Here is a 21,100-nt window from a genome sequence, read left to right as displayed (position 1 = left end):
TTTCAAATGGCTCCCAACTTGAGAAAGTTGACTCCTTTAAATATCTTGGAGTGTGGCTCGACCCAGAGTTTACCTTCAAACCACACATAGATTACGTTACTAAAAAAACCTATGGTTGCCTTAGCTCACTTTACCGTTCTATTAATTGCTTCTCCTTTGATGTTAGGAAAAGAATTATTGCTCAAGTGATTCTTCCCATTATTGACTACGCAGATGTTGTGTATCAGAACACAACTGACTCTCATCTTAAACCTCTAAATGTTTTATACAACTCCCTGTGCAGGTTTGTATTGAGATGCCCATATGATACCCACCACTGCCTCATGTACAAATCACTCAATTGGCTGCAGCCTAAATCAAGACGGCAACTACACTGGTATCTCTTCACTTATAAATGCATTTATTTTAGGTGCCCTGATTACTTAAAACAGTACCTGGCTCAGTCTACCTCATCCTATCCACTAAGACATCTTCAATACCCTTACTTTAAAATCCCCAAAATCTCCAATGTGGTTGGGCGGAGGTCTTTCTCCTACAAAGCCCCATTCGATTGGAACAACCTCCCTCTAGATCTTAGATCCATCTCATCATATAGTAGCTTCAGGACCTCCTTACATTCACATCTAGACTCAACTTGTCTTTGCTTCTAACCTGACTGTAACCTTTTATGACCCTGAAATATTTGCGCTGTGACCTTATCTACACTGTGTATTATGTGGTGGTTGGTGATTAAGGTGGAAGATGGTGAGCAAGCTATTTGTGTATTGTTTATCTGTTTGTATCTGTGTACTGCATATTTTGTGTATTTGTGTACAGTATGCTTTTCTGTATTTTGTTTTTTATGGGTCCCTCTTGAAAATGAGATGCTGCATCTCAAGGGGCTGTCCCTTCAATAAAAATCTGAAATCTGAAATCTATACTTGCTGAGCAAAACAAGGAAGTGATGTGGCTGCTCGCTCTGGTGGCGCAAAGCGTAGCTATACTTTTGTGAATTTAATAGTTTTATTAGGTTAATATTGCTATATGTTTGTAACCGCTTTAGAAAAGCAATAAGTCACTCGAGGCCCCAGCTTACCGGGTATTTTACAATTGCCTCCCAGCAAAATGTAAAACAAATTGTAAAATACCCGATAACCTGAGACCTCTCGTGGCTTATTGCTTTAATACTTGCCTCTGAGATGTAGTGGAGTAGTAACCAGAACCTGTGTCTTCTCCTCAGGGAGACCGAGGGGACCCGGGCCTCCCCGGGCCTAGTGTGGTACTAACCAGAACCTGTGTTTTCTCCTCAGGGGGACCGAGGGGTCCCGGGCCTCCCCGGGCCTAGTGTGGTACTAACCAGAACCTGTGTCTTCTCCTCAGGGGGACCGCGGGGTCCCGGGCCTAGTGTGGTACTAACCAGAACCTGTGTCTTCTCCTCAGGGGGACCGGGCCTAGTGTGGTACTAACCAGAACCTGTGTTTTCTCCTCAGGGGGACCGAGGGGTCCCGGGCCTACCCGGGCCAGCAGGAGAAAAGGGGGCGATGGTAAGGAGTAAGTCTGGACCCCGTCTCTCTCACTCAGGGGTGTGACAGTCTAAACATGGGTAGGGTGTGTATTTGGGGGTCTCTCACTCAGGGGTGTGACAGTCTAAACATGGGTAGGGTGTGTATTTGGGGGTCTCTCACTCAGGGGTGTGACAGTCTAAACATGGGTAAGGTGTGTATTTGGTAGGGTGTGTATTTGGGGTGATTGGAAAAAAAAAGGCTTCTACTGAGAGAGGACACTTGAACCCATACCTGTCTCTATTGTCACAATATTAGGCCAATATTCTGCCAAAAATATCAGATCTACAAGTGCTTTTTGGGGGTACCAAGTACAGACCCTCTTGAATTGATATGAACATGTTGACCAACTGGACATGCCCAAAACATGCACGCCAAGTTGTAACTAAGTGGTTCAAAATGTCCTCCATTCAGTCAACATGGCGATCTAGCAACTCCCATAAAACATGGAGATGATGATCGCTGGTCAGTAGTATGGGATGTCATCTCACTCTACTGTAGGCTATGTAGCCTACAGTAGAGTAGAGTGCTACAGGGATCTCACTGTACTGTAGGCTATGTAGCCTACAGTAGAGTAGAGTGCTACAGGGATCTCACTGTACTGTAGGCTATGTAGCCTACAGTAGAGTAGAGTGCTACAGGGATCTCACTGTACTGTAGGCTATGTACAGTAGGCCACAGGAATGTTAACCCATTCTGACCGGGAACCCGTTTTGGTGTTAGCATCATGTTATGCTTTAGCTATTGAAAAATAGCAGATCTACAAGCTCATAGCGCGCCACCGAGTGGCGCGCTACGAGCTTGTAGGTCTGCTATTTTTGAAAAATCGAAGAACGACTGACATTTTTAGAATCTGATCTCAGGTCAGAATGGGTTAATCAGACCAGTGTGTGTCCAGTGAAAACCTCGTATGAATCTGATCTCAGGTCAGAATGGGTTAAAGGTGCTGTGTTAACCAATTTAGACCTAAGTTCAATTCTAAATCCTGACAGTTTTCTGAAAAACCTCATGTTTCTATGTCAGTCGTTCTCAAACATTTTCATGTCAAGGAACCTCAAAAATTATATGTATTTGGCCGCCGACCCCCATCTGAAAACATGTAGTTCCTGGGATCCCCCTCCCAGAAGCAAAGATTTGAGTTAAAAATGTTCAAATCTCAAATCTTTGCTTCTGGAGGGTCCCTGGAACAACATATTTTCAGATGTGGGTCGGCGGCCAAATACATATATTTTTTGCAGCACTGGAGAGAGACGGGACAAACACATCATAGCAACGCTACTTTCATAGAGCTTTACCTTTTGAATCAGAAGATATCTCTTAAAAGCATCTTTAACTATGGGTTTTGGATAAAATAAATTAAGCTCTGAAAATAAGCAATTCAATTTATTTATTTATTTGACAGGGACAAAGCTCATTAATCAATGTCAGTTTTCACATCAATGTAAATGGGCCAGAGTTAGCCGAAGCTACATTTCATCTGTAGTCCCTGTTGGGCAGGCTCTTAAAAAGTAAATGATAAAAGAAAGACAAGAGTGTAGTGTGCCTGCACACAACACCATGCGTTGATGCCATGTGTGCATGTGTGCATATCTGCAGGCACCCATCACTACGTCCATACAAAAACACAATACAATACAGATAAAAGAAAGACAAGAGTGTAGCGTGCCTGCACACAACACCATGCGTTGATGCCATGTGTGCATATCTGCAGGCACCCATCACTACGTCCATACAAAAACACAATACAATACAGATAAAAGAAAGACAAGAGTGTAGCGTGCCTGCACACAACACCATGCGTTGATGCCATGTGTGCATATGTGCAGGCACCCCAACACCATGACCATATACACAATACAATACAATACAGATCAACATGGTACAGGGGACAGAACAACTGCTAAGTGAAATGAGAAATTACACCGAATACTAATTAGTGCTGATAGTTACTCATGATTACAGATTTGAATTGTTTTCAGCCACATTTTCAGGTTGAATTTGAAGGTAGTTGGAAGTCTCTCTTACTTCTGTGGGGAGAATGTGAGAATGTAGAAGAATTGTTATTTTAATTGTTTGCCTGTTGTCTCTCCTAATGGCACCAAAGGAAACAACATATTCTTGGGTCTGAGAGGCTAAATGTCATCAGGTCTTATTTTCAAAACCGGCTTCAGAATCTGCTATTCTCACTTACCTGTTTTAGGACTAAGCTACACATGTACACCGTGAAAAATGTGGCGCAAATCTTTGAATATACATTATTTTAGAGCGAACGTTTTTTTAACTCGAGTCTTCTGGGGAGGTCCCTGGAACAACATATTTTGAGATTGGGGTTCACTGCCAATTACATACTGTACATTACATAATACAATATTGGGATCCTCGACATGAAATAATTTGAGGTCCCACTGATACAGCAAACTGTTATGATTTAGAAGACTTTTTTTTTTAGAATCGGCCTTAGGTCTAAATGCATGGTTTAAAGACAGTGATAGTAAAGGTATTTACATCATGTGGTCGGGTAAGGACACCTACTGGTCGACAAGATGCATTGCTTGAAATTCAAAGGGAAATATCTTGCCTTCCCAAATGAGCTCTCCTTTCAGAGCTATATGTATTTGGCCACAGTCCCCCATCTGAAAATATGTTGTTCCAGGGAGATCCCCCAGAAGCAGATATTTGAGTTAAAAAACATTCACTGTGAAAGAAGATATATTCAAAGAATTTGCACACATTTTCACGACTTAACAGATCTACAAGCTCGTAGCGCGGCACTCAATCTGCTATTTTTCAACAGCTAAAAGTTTAAAATAATGCTTAAAGTGGTTAAAAAGCTATAAGGCTAAATTTCTAAATGGGTTAATTTTAGGACATGGAAAAAGGTTATGGATTTCAGCTTTCTTTGTTTTTTTTCATGAGCGAATTGCAGATATTAATGTTGAGGCTCACGTTTCTGCTGTCTTCATCAGGGGCATCCTGGAACGCCTGGAGGGAGCGGACCCACCGGAGCGCCAGGAACGCCAGTGAGTTTATAATTAACAATGAATCTAACACACAGTACACCAACCCTAGAACACACACAGTACACCAACCCTAGAACACACACAGTACACCAACCCTAGAACACACACAGTACACCAACCCTAGAACACACACAGTACACCAACCCTAGAACACACACAGTACACCAACCCTAGAACACACACAGTACACCAACCCTAGAACACACACAGTACACCAACCCTAGAACACACAGTACACCAACCCTAGAACACACACAGTACACCAACCCTAGAACACACACAGTACACCAACCCTAGAACACACACAGTACACCAACCCTAGAACACACACAGTACACCAACCCTAGAACACACACAGTACACCAACCCTAGAACACAGTACACACAGTACACCAACCCTAGAACACACACAGTACACCAACCCTAGAACACACACAGTACACCAACCCTAGAACACACACAGTACACCAACCCTAGAACACACGTACACTATGAATGCATATGTGACTAAATTTGACTGAGGGACTGCCATTGGATTTGTTTTTGGAGATATGGCTTATAGAGTAATGTCTTGCAGAAAACAGGCTTGAAAGGTTCACTTCTGTGGACTCTAACATTACACCTATAGCTACATGTTTAAGCATTTATTTCATATTTACATGTCGATTCCAGCTCTGACACTTATTTCAGACATGCTCTAGTATGTGAAGAGTCTGCCTGTGATATTAACTCACTCTGGTGAAAAAAAAGGAAAAAACTGTTTTTCTCTGAAAAGCTGGAGTTTGTGCGATGGCAGGCTCTCAGTCAAATCTGTCACATATGCATTCATAGATGACTGACGTCCAAGATAGAGTTTTTAAGGGGCACCAGCCTCTCCAATGCATGGCTTTCTGAAACGTCATGTGGTAGCCAAGTCTATGTACTTTAATGTTTGTTTAGAGCAGTAACTGACAACGTATACGTCATGTGGCTGATATAAATACTGTCCTCGCTGTGCCAGTGTTCTTTTTAAACAGAGCTCAACTGGTTAACCTTTGATAATGTGCTCAACAGCCAGGTTAGAATGACGATAATGTGCAATGACAACACCGCATAATATGCTTCTTAGTTATATGCATATTATAATATGCATGCCTGCTTCTTACAATTCTCCATCGTAACTATATTGAAGCAAAGATTAAACTATAAGACTATTAGGCTGTCGACTGTCATAGGTGCATCTTTCACAATCTGGTGTAGCCACTGTTGATAGAATGTACATGTTCTCATATTCACTGTTGTAATAATGTACATGTTCTCATATTCACTGTTGATAGAATGTACATGTTCTCATATTCACTGTTGATAGAATGTACATGTTCTCATATTCACTGTTGATAGAATGTACATGTTCTCATATTCACTGTTGATAGAATGTACATGTTCTCATATTCACTGTTGTAATAATGTACATGTTCTCATATTCACTGTTGTAATAATGTACATGTTCTCATATTCACTGTTGTAATAATGTACATGTTCTCATATTCACTGTTGTAATAATGTACATGTTCTCATATTCACTGTTGTAATAATGTACATGTTCTCATATTCACTGTTGTAATAATGTACATGTTCTCATATTCACTGTTGTAATAATGTACATGTTCTCATATTCACTGTTGTAATAATGTACATGCTCTCATATTCACTGTTGTAATAATGTACATGTTCACATATTCACTGTTGTAATAATGTACATGTTCTCATATTCACTGTTGTAATAATGTACATGTTCTCGTATTCACTGTTGTAATAATGTACATGTTCTCATATTCACTGTTGTAATAATGTACATGTTCTCATATTCACTGTTGTAATAATGTACATGTTCTCATATTCACTGTTGTAATAATGTACATGTTCTCATATTCACTGTTGTAATAATGTACATGTTCTCGTATTCACTGTTGTAATAATGTACATGTTCTCATATTCACTGTTGTAATAATGTACATGTTCTCATATTCACTGTTGTAATAATGTACATGTTCTCATATTCACTGTTGTAATAATGTACATGTTCTCATATTCACTGTTGTAATAATGTACATGTTCTCATATTCACTGTTGTAATAATGTACATGTTCTCATATTCACTGTTGTAATAATGTACATGTTCTCATATTCACTGTTGTAATAATGTACATGTTCTCATATTCACTGTTGTAATAATGTACATGTTCTCATATTCACTGTTGTAATAATGTACATGTTCTCATATTCACTGTTGTAATGATGTACATGTTCTCATATTCACTGTTGTAATAATGTACATGTTCTCATATTCACTGTTGTAATAATGTACATGTTCTCATATTCACTGTTGTAATAATGTACATGTTCTCATATTCACTGTTGTAATAATGTACATGTTCTCATGTTCACTGTTGTAATAATGTACATGTTCTCATATTCACTGTTGTAATAATGTACATGTTCTCATATTCACTGTTGTAATAATGTACATGTTCTCATATTCACTGTTGTAATAATGTACATGTTCTCATGTTCACTGTTGTAATAATGTACATGTTCTCATATTCACTGTTGTAATAATGTACATGTTCTCATATTCACTGTTGTAATAATGTACATGTTCTCATATTCACTGTTGTAATAATGTACATGTTCTCATATTCACTGTTGTAATAATGTACATGTTCTCATATTCACTGTTGTAATAATGTACATGTTCTCATATTCACTGTTGTAATAATGTACATGTTCTCATATTCACTGTTGTAATAATGTACATGTTCTCATATTCACTGTTGTAATAATGTACATGTTCTCATATTCACTGTTGTAATAATGTACATGTTCTCATATTCACTGTTGTAATAATGTACATGTTCTCATATTCACTGTTGTAATAATGTACATGTTCTCATATTCACTGTTGTAATAATGTACATGTTCTCATATCAAGGTAAACTTTATTGTCCACAAGGGAAATTTGTCTTGGGCTTTCACCCCAGCTACAGCCACACATAAAACATCAAAGACAACAAAAAATACATTACAGAGGAAGACACAACATTACACAATTGCACACATTATGTGAATAATCTAGCCTCACGTATAGTTACCGCTGTTTCAGAGCCTCGTTCAGCATCTTAGCTGATGCTGATACAAATGATTTTTTATTCAGGGGCTTGCTGGTTCTGTTGTTAATGTACATGTTCTCATATTCAGGGAGCTTCTGGTTCTGTTGTAATAATGTACATGTTCTCATATTCAGGGAGCTTCTGGTTCTGTTGTAATAATGTACATGTTCTCATATTCAGGGAGCTTCTGGTTCGAGGGGCGTTGCTGGCGTCCGAGGACCGAAGGGCAGCAGGGTAAGATGTTTTAACACTTGATACGGTCTGACCAAAGCTCTGGAGTTTTGTTTCATTTAGATAGCTATATACAATTTACGTCAAAACGACGTTAAACTCACTGTGCCACTCCCTTAACCCATTCTGACCTGAGATCAGATTCATACGAGGTTTCCACTGGACACACACTGGTCTGATGAACCCATTCTGACCTGAGATCAGATTCTAAAAATGTCAGTCGTTCTTCGAATTTTTCAAAAATAGCAGACCTACAAGCTCATATCGCGCCACTCGGTGGCGCCACTCGGTGGCGCGATATGAGCTTGTAGATCTGCTATTTTTCAATAGGTAAAGCATAACATGATGCTAACACCAAAATGGGTGCACGGTCAGAATGGGTTAATACCAGGTCAAGCTTTTGCCAGCTTGTCCCTTGAAAGTACCAAACGGGTCAGAAACCTAGTTCTCTTTAGCACCAGGGGTACCGTACTTTCTCTATGGAGAATAACGGGGGGGTCATCTTAAAATCGTCTCATTTAAGAATTCTGGTCCTTTTTCAACAAACCGTCTCTGCGATATTGTCGTGGAGGTTGTCTCTGTATCGTTTACGACAGTTGGTCACTCATATATGATACAGTCTGTTTCTAGCGTAAATGTAACTATAATTCAGCAGCAATAGCGTTTTCTCTCAGTCAGTTGATTCTTTATATCCACATGAGTATAACGGCCGGGAGGTTTGTTTATTTTAACACAGTTCTTAATTATGTGAGGCGTTGAGACCGTTTCCTGTTCCTGCTCGTTTTCCCTTCGGTTTGCGTTGGCTCGGCAGTCGGATCTGAACCGGAGACACCTTCACAGTTCACATGGTTTCCACGTTAGTTCCATGTGCCGAGCCAAAAGCACACAGAGCTATGGTGGAAGTGAACCGTCCGGGACAGAAAACAGCTACTGTATGCCAGCCACCTTTTGGGAACCTTTTAGTTATGCACAGTGTCAGTTATGGAGCGTCCAGCCCAAACATATTAACCCATTCTGAACGGGAACCCATTTTGGTGTTAGCATCATGTTATGCTTTAGCTATTGAAAAATAGCAGATCTACAAGCTCATAGCGCGCCACCGAGTGGCGCGCTACGAGCTTGTAGGTCTGCTATTTTTTGAAAAATCGAAGAACAACTGACATTTTTTAGAATCTGATCTCAGGTCAGAATGGGTTAATCAGACCAGTGTGTGTCCAGTGGAAACCTCGTATGAATCTGATCTCAGGTCAGAATGGGTTAAAACATGAATAACAATAGACGCCTCGTTGGCCTCTGCAGTTCATTGGAGCCACGTGTCCTCTCCAGCATGAGGACCAAAAGTCAAGTGGAATAACAGAAAGGCACGCTTTCCTCGCTGCCACTCAAGTGACTACTGGCCCAATCGCGGCTCGACTTTTCCGGGACTTCAATCAATTTAATCCAAGGGACCAGAACGTCCTCTTATGTGACGCACGGCGCACGCACGCAGACGCTTGGCAAGCTTTCGCTATAAATACTCCAGCAAGGAATCTCGGAAAAGCTTGCCTCCATGTTGCCTCCTCGACAGAGTGAGAGAGACACGCATCCCACGGCTGAAGGAGGCGTCTGCCTTTGAAACCATGGAGGATTCTAAACCCCATGTTCAAGGTGCTGGGAGGAACGTGACCTCATGTCCACCTAGATTCCCTGACATGTAATCCTTTACTTAACCCTATACAAGTATACGTAGTGGACTGGAGTTCCCCAGGGCACTATACTAGGCCCCCCCCTCTCCTGTTTTCACCGATTACCTTCACCTGTTGCGCGAGCTCGTGTACACTGCGTGAAAAGAGGAGTTAACGGGCAATTATGGACACTGTATTTTGCCCATGAACCTCAAGTTTAGCAGCATATACAGTTAATATACGGTAGGTGTGGTGGTACAATTCGGGAGTTTACTGGAGTTTGTTGGAAAGTTTAACGGGAGTTTCCTGTAATGTACACATCCATAATATTCCATGCTTTTTGCGCAGTGATAGATCGCCTATTTCCACCACATGTTCATCCCCAGAATTAAACGGGGTATTTGGGGGATTTCTCTGGATTTGGACTCGAGTGGTTAATCAGAGTTTTGTGCAGCTTGCACGACTTTGCGGATAATAATGGCATCATTGATGTCTCCTCCTCCTCCTTCTGAAAGGGCATTTCTCAGCACCGGGCAGATGGTGTTTAATACTGTAATCCCCATCTGTCTGTCTGTTGGACTGGGCTCTGGGTTCTGGATGGTTCTGGAACAGCGTCTGATGGTTCTGTCAGCCTGAGAGACGGCCCGGGTCACGCAGCCAGCGCCGTTTGGAACCCACACGGGCTCGTCACCAAGCATCGCGGAGCAATTGTATTGCCTTAATTTTTAACCCATTCTGACCTGAGATCAGATTCATACGAGGTTTCCAATGGACACACACTGGTCTGATGAACCCATTCTGACCTGAGATCAGATTCTAAAAATGTCAGTCGTTCTTCGATTTTTCAAAAATAGCAGACCTACAAGCTCGTAGCGCGCCACTCGGTGGCGCGCTATGAGCTTGTAGGGTCTGCTATTTTTCAATAGCTAAAGCATAACATGATGCCAACACCAAAATGGGTTCCCGTTCAGAATGGGTTAAAGTGCTCCCATAAATTACCTCCCACGTTTTTTTTAAACAGTTCTTGTAATCGTAATTTTATGAGCAGTGCTTCCACTCCATTACTGAGCTATGTCCGTCCGTCCGTCCGTCCGTCCATATGTCTGTCTCTGTGTCCGTGTGTCCGAGCACGGAAAACTGCAACACCTAAAGTGTCCAGTAGAGTACAGCACAGAGTAAAGTGGCACAGAGTACACTACAGTACGAGCCCTGGGCCGTTCCTGGGACCCCCCCCCAGAGACCCCCTGGGTTGTCACGACCCCCTGGGTTGTTTAAGGTTCCCCTTAAACACTACACACTTCAATGACGGGGGTCCTCCAGGGGTCTATCCTTTTTTTTTGGTTTTACAATTGATAATTATAGTCCTGTACAATAAATTATACAAGTGTTGCCAATTATACTGCTATTGCACACCGCGGCACTCACAGGGGTTCCTAACTCTTGGTAATTATGAAATACGCTCTGGGGGAACAATGTTACATATACAGGACAAATTATTATGACTGTATTTGCAAGTTGAAAAGGCAACTTTTTGCCCCTGCAAACAATCAAACACACAAAATAGCTTGTTTTTTTTTTATGTCATTCATTAAAACAAGCTGGAAGTTCTTTGCGTGGAAAACATGCCTGCATGGCCATGTCTGCAAATAACACAAGATCATCTTAACCCATTATGGGTGAGAACCCCCTTTTGGTGTTTATTGCATTATGTTATACTTTAGCTGTTGAAAAATAGCAGATCTACAAGCTCGTAGCGCGCCACCGAGTGGCGCGCTACGAGCTTGTAGGTCTGCTATTTTTGAAAAATCGTGAAAATGCGGCACAAATCTTTGAATATATATTCTTTCAGAGCGAACGTTTTTAACTCAAATCATTGCTTCTGGGGAGGGGTCCCATATATTTTCAGATGGGGGTCGGCGGCCAAATACATATAATTCTAGGGGTCCTTGACATGAAATAGTTTGAGGACCACTGATAAAACTGTCAGGATTTGTAGTATCGTAGTCAGGTCTAAAAGGGTTAATGAAAGGGGAGTTCTGCTATGGAAAAGTGCCCTTGGTGTTCCAGCAGGAGCCTTGAGCTAAATGAATAATTGATACAATATTCATGAATGGGTATAATTAGGGCATTTCGTTCGGTAGATTAGTTTCACATGGTTCGGCCTAAAATTGCAATCATTGAATTTAATATTTAACCCATTCTGAACGGGAACCCGTTTTGGTGTTAGCATCATGTTATGCTTTAGCTATTGAAAAATAGCAGATCTACAAGCTCATAGCGCGCCACTCGGTGGCGCGCTATGAGCTTGTAGATCTGCTATTTTTTGAAAAATAAAAGAACGACTGACATTTTTAGAATCTGATCTCAGGTCAGAATGGGGTTAATCAGACCAGTGTGTGTCCAGTGGAAACCTCGTATGAATCTGATCTCAGGTCAGAATGGGTTAATAACCGTAATAGGAGAAAATTACAGTGGGGCTTTTTGAAAATAGATTTTAGAGCAGCATAATTACGGTGGATTCTCCTTGTTGCAAGATGGAAAACACGACTCAATAATCAACATGATTATACGTCGAGAGAATATCGTGAAATTGCTAAATGATTTCCCAGCTGTATCTACATTTTTAAACATATAAATCATGGCTTGTTTAATCAACATGATTGGCTAAATCGGAAGACAAAACCGTTCACAAATAAACAAAGAAATATTTCCATAAGAGCTCATTCAGTAAAACAAATATATACAGTAATGCAATCTACATTTTCCAAATCTGTTACTATTCAGTCAATGGAAAAAAAGATTAACCTGCAATGCATCCAATGGTTATTGTTTTAATCACAAGCTTGTTAATGTAGTGTGATTTTCAACCACTCCAAGGAACAGCAATGTCCCTATGCCCCCTATGTCCCTATGTTTAGTACCAACAGGGGGCACTGTTGCACCACTCACTTCAGACCGGTCTGATTTTTGTTAATCATTGCTATAGAGTGTCCGTTCAGTAACAGTTAACTGTCTCCCCATCTCTTGTAGTAGTGTTTTCATGTGGGTTGCCAATTTCATCCAATCTGGAGAGAGAGAAGCCATTTATCTGATCCAAAGTATAGTTTTCCTGTACCACTTTTGTCTGAGTTCTCTCTCTGAAATTAGGTTTCTGACCTGAAAAGGCTTTTTCTGCTTACTAATACTAACGGGCATGGAAAGGTGACGGCTAGCAATCTCTTTATAGAGATGTTTAACCCATCTAGACCTGAGGTAGATTAAAAAATAAATAAAAAGGCTTCTAAATCCTGTCAGTGCAGGTTCTCAAACATTTTCATGTCAAGGACCCCAAAAATTATAGGCCTCTATGTAATTGGCCACCGACCCCCCCATCTGAAAATAAAAGCAAAGATTTGAATTAAAAACGTTCGCTCTGAAAGAATATAATATTCAAAGATTTGCGCTATACATTTTCACGATTTTTCAAAAATAGCAGAGCTACAAGCACCGTTAATACACGTGTATCTTCTTAACCACATCCAACATGGAGTCACTATTCAGAAATGGCAAAGGAGAAACAAGGTCTCTGACAGTAACGATGCTGTTGCCAAGGAAAGAGCAGGCAGATGTGTGTAAGAGGTACAGTGCAGTGCTGCATCTGTACACCAGCTTCTGATCCCATGACCCTTGTAGCAATGACAGTTGTCCCCTGTTGAAGCGATAGGGCACTCCACAATGCATTATATACAGTACAACAGGTCTGATTGATTGGTTGAAAACAGCCTTCTAGCCGTGCTTCTAAGCAGCATCATGGAACACCTAATAAACAAAGAATTCCCAGAGTGCAGCAGAATCTTTTTTTCGATTATCTTATTTTTAAGGGTAACTGTTGTATCATCACAATATTACACTCAAGGGTGTGCGTTATTGTTTGTTTAATTGACCATCTTGTGATGGTTGTTTTCCACAATCTTTCACCACTCCCAATCACTGACAACAGTAACTATAGCAACAGCGACTGCTAAATTGTAACCTGTATTCTATTCTTGCTTGTGTAGATGTACTGGTAAATTCAAGTGCTAAATGGCTCTATTTTTGTCCATGCTAAAGCCCCTCATCCCTAACCCATTCTGACCGGGCACCCATTTTGGTGTTGGCATCATGTTATGCTTTAGCTATTGAAAAATAGCAGATCTACAAGCTCGTAGCGCGCCACCGAGTGGCGCGCTACGAGCTTGTAGGTCTGCTATTTTTGAAAAAAATCGAAGAACGACTGACATTTTTAGAATCTGATCTCAGGTCAGAATGGGTTCATCAGACCAGTGTGTGTCCAGTGGAAACCTCGTTATGAATCTGATCTCAGGTCAGAATGGGTTAAAATAGCCTGGGGGGTGGGCTGGCGATCAAACCAGGGAATATGGGATCTGCGATTCCCAAGTGGTCACTACTCTACCCCAAGGTCCTGTGGATCTGGTCACTGTTGGAACTGCAGCACCAGTACTGTACATACCGTACAGTGCACCGCATAACGAAAACAACAACTTCAAAATACCACTCGTGTGTACAGTACAATGCTACCAGAACCACTGACAGTTGGGTCGGACCTGAGAGGCCAGGATGAGTCATCCATCCATATAGGCCACGACCATGACCTTTTCAGAACCTCTATCGTCACAATGTCCCCATAGTGTGGCGAGCGGCTGAATGCCACAGAGCCACGCACGGCATGTATATGGACATGATGGAAAGGAGATGACACAAAGCATTACAGTGTGATATACTGTACTGTGGATCTATTTTGGAAATGATTACTATTTTAGTAAGCCACGATTCTAAGTGGTGTCTTTCCAGTGGTCACGGTTACACAGAACAAATCCCCAGTGTTAACCCATTTAGGCCTGACGTCAAAATAAAAAAAAGTCTTCTGACGGTTTTCTGAAATACTTCATGTTTCTGTATCAGTGGTGCTCAATATGTCATGTCAAGGACGCCGAAAATTAACTGTATTTGGCCGCCGACCCCCATCTGAAAATATGTTTGTTCCAGGAACCCCCCAGAAGCAAAGATTTTAGTTAAAAATGTTCGCTCTGAAAGAATATATATTCAAGGTTTTGTGCCACATTTTCACGATTTTTTCAAAAATAGCAGACCTACAAGTTCATAGCGCGGCACTCTGTGCCGCGCTATGAGCTTGTAGATCTGCTATTTTTCAACAGCTAAAGCATAGAACATGCTTAAAACACCAAAAGTGGTTCCTGCCCAAAATGGGTTAACTCAGAGATTGTGTAAAGGGAAGTAGGAATCAAACCAGTGGTTCATTTTGTACCGTCTTAAATTGATTCATTCATGAATTATACTTACACAATTAAATACACTGTACCTAAACCATGACATCTAATTGAGACATTGGAATTACAGTATTACCCAGGTCTACCGAAAGGATATGCACAAGAAAGTAGATCATGCCCAACAATAACAACAACCCACTGATTTCATATTTCATAATATAATAATATCATAATATTATGATTGTGTCAGTCAGTACAATGACGGATTCTTCCAGACACACATGCGTCACAACTGTCTTTGTTTTCCACACAGGGTCCAACGGGTCTGGAAGGCCCAGTGGGCCATAAAGGTTCTGCAGGACTGAAGGTAAGGAAAGGGTCAACGATGTAGCATTTAACACCTTGCCCGCGTTGCCCCTCCTCTCGTTGTTTTGGGCTGTATTGGCGGTAATAGAATGGCGCTTGTATAGAGCGTCGCAGTCCCGCCCCCTCGAGAGACCCGGGAAATAAATCCCCGTTCATTTTCCTCATAGACTTTTCAAAAAGTATTTATTTAAAGACGTTTACGCCGCGGACAAAGACAACTCTTGTCGTGACAAATCATGACAACGAACACAATTTAGTTTTAGTCAGTCTTTTCAATAATTTTCATTTAGTTTTAGTTACATTTTAGTCACCTGGAATGTTTTAGTGTTTTAGTCGACTAAATATCATAGGATTTTAGTCGACTAAATCTACAGTTGATTTAGTCAACAAAAATGTATTTTGTTGGACCTTGATGCCGTCGTAATGACTGTTTTTACACTTGCTGGAAATAGCCGATCTACAAGCCCACAACTGCGATGCGTTGTAAATATGTATGTTTATTTAGTCATCATGGCTTAGTTTTTATTTAGTCTTTATGTAGTTCTTGTCAGTGAAAAAAAGGTAGTCGACGAACATTTTTCGTCACAGTTTTAGTCGACGAAAATGTGTGGATCCTGAACTCCTGTGTGTTTTTAAACGTGACCCTCACAGGGGCCCGACGGACCGCCAGGAAAACTGGGCTTCCCCGGAGAAATGGTATGGAGCTTTTTGTGCACCATTTATGACATTAATAATAGTGTTGATCTATACACATCGTTTTCCTCAGATGTGTTGTTGTTGACTCTGTTTTGTAAGTTGTTCCTGCCTGTGTTGTTCTGCTCAAGGGAAGGATCGGCGAGCCAGGTGAAGCCGGGCCCAAGGGGTTTCCAGTAAGTGATGATTGGGCTAACAGAGACAGAGAGGTCTCGTTTAGGTCAGTTTTAATTTTCGGGATGGACACATTTTTGGGGGAATAGACGTTTTGACTTGTGTGGCGCACAGTTGTTCTTCTAGCACTTCAGAATGCACGTTTTGTGTGGAGTTTGCATGTTCTCCCCGTGTCCCCTAGCTAGGGTAGGTACCCTCACAAAAACATGCAAGTAATCCTGGTCTCTAAACTGCCTCCCCCTGGCCAGCCGGGGCGCCTGATGGAGGGGAAAGGAACTGGTTGGAATAACCTGTTCCTTCCACGCGCTACGTCCAACCAGGGAAACTCCCCCCTGTCAGGTGTAAAGGAGCAACTTGGACACTCAGGCATGAAGGAAGCATGAGTTCAAGTCCGTTGCTCTCCCCTTGTCCCCCATATATGGGGACTAGGTTGGTGGAGGGTGTGTAGAGCCCAGGATCACATTAGATGATTGACACAGGGGTGAAAAATGGGTTACAAAATCGTGGGATAAGAATTATAGTAGGCAGAATGCACGTTTTGTAATGAACAGTACTAGAGTGTATTTTTAAGGATCTGCTCTTATTTCCAGGGTGTCCAAGGACCTTCAGGGCCTCCGGGAGACAAAGGAATCGCAGGACAGCCGGTGAGTAATTATGGTTTTAGAAAATGGCAAATCTACAAGCTTACAGCGCGTTGTGATGCGACAAATTGTGAGCTTATAGATAGCTGGTTAAACAATTTTGCACACCACCCCAGTGTATGACAAAGTATAGCCTAATATAGGTGTTTAATTTGACAAATTGGTTTAGTTGATTATGAAAAGTCTATTATGGTCAGTGTCATGGACATGGTCAGTATCATGGTAGTAAGTAAGTAGCCTTGCCGAGCCATGGGGCAGGAGCCTATCTCCTGTTTCTGTATAGCCATGAGGCCCATAGGGGCAGGAGCCTATCTCCTGTTTCTGTAGCCATGAGGCCCATAGGGGCAGGAGCCTATCTCCTGTTTCTGTAGCCATGAGGCCCATAGGGGCAGGAGCCCATCTCCTGTTTCTGTAGCCATGAGGCCCATAGGAGCAGGAGCCCATCTCCTGTTTCTGTAGCGTGAGGCAGCTTGATGTACAAGTACACCCCCTGGACATGACGCTAGTATGTCGCAGGGACTTACCCCCAAATCCAACCCAAGCAGGGAGGCATTGGGGTCCCATTTTTACAGTCTTTGGTATGACCCGGGCCGGGGATCGAACCCCGACCTCCCAGTCTCAGGGCGGACACTCTAACCACAAGGCCACTGAGCTGGTAGTATCATGTCAGTATCATGGTCAGTATCGTGTCATGTCAGTTGCCCAGCCCTATCTTCTGCACGACAGTTGCTCATTTGGGCTTCTGTTTTTAGAATCTCCCCAGTAAGAGACCGCAGTAACGAGAATTATTCTCTTCTTTCTCTGCATCTTTGCTGCGGACATTTCTGGTTTAAAAAATAAATAGAGTTTGGTGGGTGGCAGCAGGTCTGAATCCAGGGAACAAATGGAAACTACAAGGTTACTTTAACGATATGGAGCTCTCTAGCACCTGCTGTATAGCTTTTTTTTTTTCTTTTTCTTTGTTGGATATGAAAGTATCTTCAGTTTGCCCCGTCTTAATTCACTGACTGGAAAGTGGAAAGCCGTCCCCTGGTGGTCAGACAAGCCGGAAGGCATCCTAATCTGCTTTTTCTCACTCTTGCCCAAGTCTTTTGGACTCAAAGAGAGAAGAGTCTTTTTGATTCATACCACCCCTTTACCCGAGAGACAGCTTTGTTGTAGCCCTGAGTGTGTCTCTGTAACAGCAGGCCTGTTTCCATCGCTCACAGAAGCTTTTTGGCAGACTATTCTGAGGGAGTCTGCTGCCCCGGGGCTGAGGGAGTCTGCCTTGGGGCGGAGGGAGTCTGCCCTGTCCCCGGGCCTTGCATATAGCTCTCAGCCATCTCTTGATCAACGTAGCTCCACAAACCCACCACGGTTTCTTTGCCCTTTTCACATTGTTCCCTCCTCGAGTGCCATTTACAAAGACACCGGTTGGGGATTTTGAAACTGCTTTTTGCCTGTGTTCCTCTACCCAGGGACCAGTGGGGCCACCTGGTACCATGGGGCCGCTAGGAGAGATGGGCTTACAGGTGAGTTTGTGTGTGACTGCCATCACAAATCTGTTCCAATCACTGCAATATGACAGAAGTTGTGCTAAAAAGTTAATGGTTTACGGAGTCTCTGGGGGTGAACGATAGAGTTGTATAAAAACGGTGTGTACGCCTCACAGCTAGGAAGGTCCTGGGTTTGATTCCCGCTGCGGACATGGTGGTCTGTATTTTGCGTGTCTTAAGTACCAGGTCTTATTCCCTAACTTAAGTAAACTAAAGACCTGGAGGCGTGATCAATGCTCTTTGGCCACTCAGAATAGCCAAATGGCATTGATCATGCCTCCAGGTCTTTAGTTTACTCAAGTTAGGGAATAAGACCTGGTACTTAAGACACGCAGAATACAGCCCTGTGGGCGCTGGGGGGCGTGTTCTCTCCTCCGCAATCCTCAGTGCCCATACCCGAGGCGGGGTTGGCGAAAGGGACTAACAGGGATGCTAGGATTCGTGTGCTGAAATATACGTAATATATAAGTGTTGTATATCTGAACTGTGATGGTTGTATTGTGACAGGGTCCACGGGGGAAGGTGGGGGGAGTGGGGGGGACTGTAGTACATCTGAACTGTGCTGGTTTTATTGTGACAGGGTCCACCGGGGAAGGTGGGGGAGTGGGGGGGACTGTAGTACATCTGAACTGTGCTGGTTTTATTGTGACAGGGTCCACCGGGGAAGGTGGGGGAGTGGGGACTGTAGTACATCTGAACTGTGCTGGTTTTATTGTGACAGGGTCCACCGGGGAAGGTGGGGGAGTGGGGGGGACTGTAGTACATCTGAACTGTGATGGTTTTATTGTGACAGGGTCCACCGGGGAAGGTGGGGGAGTGGGGACTGTAGTACATCTGAACTGTGCTGGTTTTATTGTGACAGGGTCCACCGGGGAAGGTGGGGGAGTGGGGGGGACTGTAGTACATCTGAACTGTGCTGGTTTTATTGTGACAGGGTCCACCGGGGAAGGTGGGGGAGTGGGGGGGACTGTAGTACATCTGAACTGTGCTGGTTTTATTGTGACAGGGTCCACCGGGGAAGGTGGGGGAGTGGGGGGGACTGTAGTACATCTGAACTGTGATGGTTTTATTGTGACAGGGTCCACCGGGGAAGGTGGGGGAGTGGGGACTGTAGTACATCTGAACTGTGCTGGTTTTATTGTGACAGGGTCCACCGGGGAAGGTGGGGGAGTGGGGGGGACTGTAGTACATCTGAACTGTGCTGGTTTTATTGTGACAGGGTCCACCGGGGAAGGTGGGGGAGTGGGGACTGTTGTACATCTGAACTGTGCTGGTTTTATTGTGACAGGGTCCACCGGGGAAGGTGGGGGAGTGGGGGGGACTGTAGTACATCTGAACTGTGCTGGTTTTATTGTGACAGGGTCCACCGGGGAAGGTGGGGGAGTGGGGGGGGACTGTAGTACATCTGAACTGTGCTGGTTTTATTGTGACAGGGTCCACCGGGGAAGGTGGGGGAGTGGGGGGGACTGTAGTACATCTGAACTGTGCTGGTTTTATTGTGACAGGGTCCACCGGGGAAGGTGGGGGAGTGGGGGGGACTGTTTGTACATCTGAACTGTGCTGGTTTTATTGTGACAGGGTCCACCGGGGAAGGTGGGGGAGTGGGGGGGACTGTAGTACATCTGAACTGTGCTGGTTTTATTGTGACAGGGTCCACCGGGGAAGGTGGGGGAGTGGGGGGGACTGTAGTACATCTGAACTGTGCTGGTTTTATTGTGACAGGGTCCACCGGGGAAGGTGGGGGAGTGGGGGGGACTGTAGTACATCTGAACTGTGCTGGTTTTATTGTGACAGGGTCCACCGGGGAAGGTGGGGGAGTGGGGGGGACTGTAGTACATCTGAACTGTGCTGGTTTTATTGTGACAGGGTCCACCGGGGAAGGTGGGGGAGTGGGGGGGACTGTAGTACATCTGAACTGTGATGGTTTTATTGTGACAGGGTCCACCGGGGAAGGTGGGGGAGTGGGGACTGTAGTACATCTGAACTGTGCTGGTTTTATTGTGACAGGGTCCACCGGGGAAGGTGGGGGAGTGGGGGGGACTGTAGTACATCTGAACTGTGCTGGTTTTATTGTGACAGGGTCCACCGGGGAAGGTGGGGGAGTGGGGACTGTTGTACATCTGAACTGTGCTGGTTTTATTGTGACAGGGTCCACCGGGGAAGGTGGGGGAGTGGGGGGGACTGTAGTACATCTGAACTGTGCTGGTTTTATTGTGACAGGGTCCACCGGGGAAGGTGGGGGAGTGGGGGGGGACTGTAGTACATCTGAACTGTGCTGGTTTTATTGTGACAGGGTCCACCGGGGAAGGTGGGGGAGTGGGGGGGACTGTAGTACATCTGAACTGTGCTGGTTTTATTGTGACAGGGTCCACCGGGGAAGGTGGGGGAGTGGGGACTGCCCGGCCAGCGCGGTGAGAAGGTAATTAACATTCACTTACTAAATACTATGACAAAACCCACTGTACCTTTTTCACTGACGAAAACTAAATGGAAACTAAACTAAAACTAAGCTATGATGACTATAGAGCGCAGCAGTCCCGCCCCCTCTCAGAAAAGCGAGTGGCCCAGGAAATGAAACCCCAATGCATTCTTTCATCGGCACTTCTAATATAATTTATTTAAAGACGGTTACGCCGCGGACAAAGCCAATTCGGATCATGACAAATCATGACAATGAACACAATGTTTTGGGACGATCAAATAATTTATAAGACGAAAAACAAAACAAATAGTGTTATGTCTCCTGCCTTTATTTTCTTCTTTCTAATGATTTGATCGTCCCAAAACATCGTGTTCATTGTCATGATTTGTCATGATCC

General features: G+C 43.4%; 1 protein-coding gene across 3 annotated transcripts in view; it reads left to right on the top strand.

The window, feature by feature from the left end:
- The window catches only part of LOC308310289 (uncharacterized protein), a 151,196-nt gene that overhangs the window by 89,792 nt on the left and 40,304 nt on the right, over window positions 1-21,100 (top strand). For all 3 annotated transcript variants that reach the window (XM_080756569.1, XM_080756568.1, XM_080756570.1), the window contains exons 26-34: window positions 1,470-1,523; window positions 4,508-4,561; window positions 7,891-7,944; window positions 15,186-15,239; window positions 15,890-15,934; window positions 16,063-16,107; window positions 16,696-16,749; window positions 18,204-18,257; window positions 20,647-20,700. In XM_080756569.1, the coding sequence (XP_080612695.1) occupies window positions 1,470-1,523; window positions 4,508-4,561; window positions 7,891-7,944; window positions 15,186-15,239; window positions 15,890-15,934; window positions 16,063-16,107; window positions 16,696-16,749; window positions 18,204-18,257; window positions 20,647-20,700 (468 nt within the window). The remainder of the gene's footprint in view (window positions 1-1,469; window positions 1,524-4,507; window positions 4,562-7,890; window positions 7,945-15,185; window positions 15,240-15,889; window positions 15,935-16,062; window positions 16,108-16,695; window positions 16,750-18,203; window positions 18,258-20,646; window positions 20,701-21,100) is intronic.

This window comes from Protomyctophum bolini (assembly GCF_963924005.1).
Source record: "Protomyctophum bolini genome assembly, chromosome: 22".
In the NCBI taxonomy this organism is placed as follows: Eukaryota; Metazoa; Chordata; class Actinopteri; order Myctophiformes; family Myctophidae; genus Protomyctophum; species Protomyctophum bolini.
Note: the sequence above shows the minus strand (reverse complement) of the source record. Positions and strands in the feature narration are given on the sequence as shown.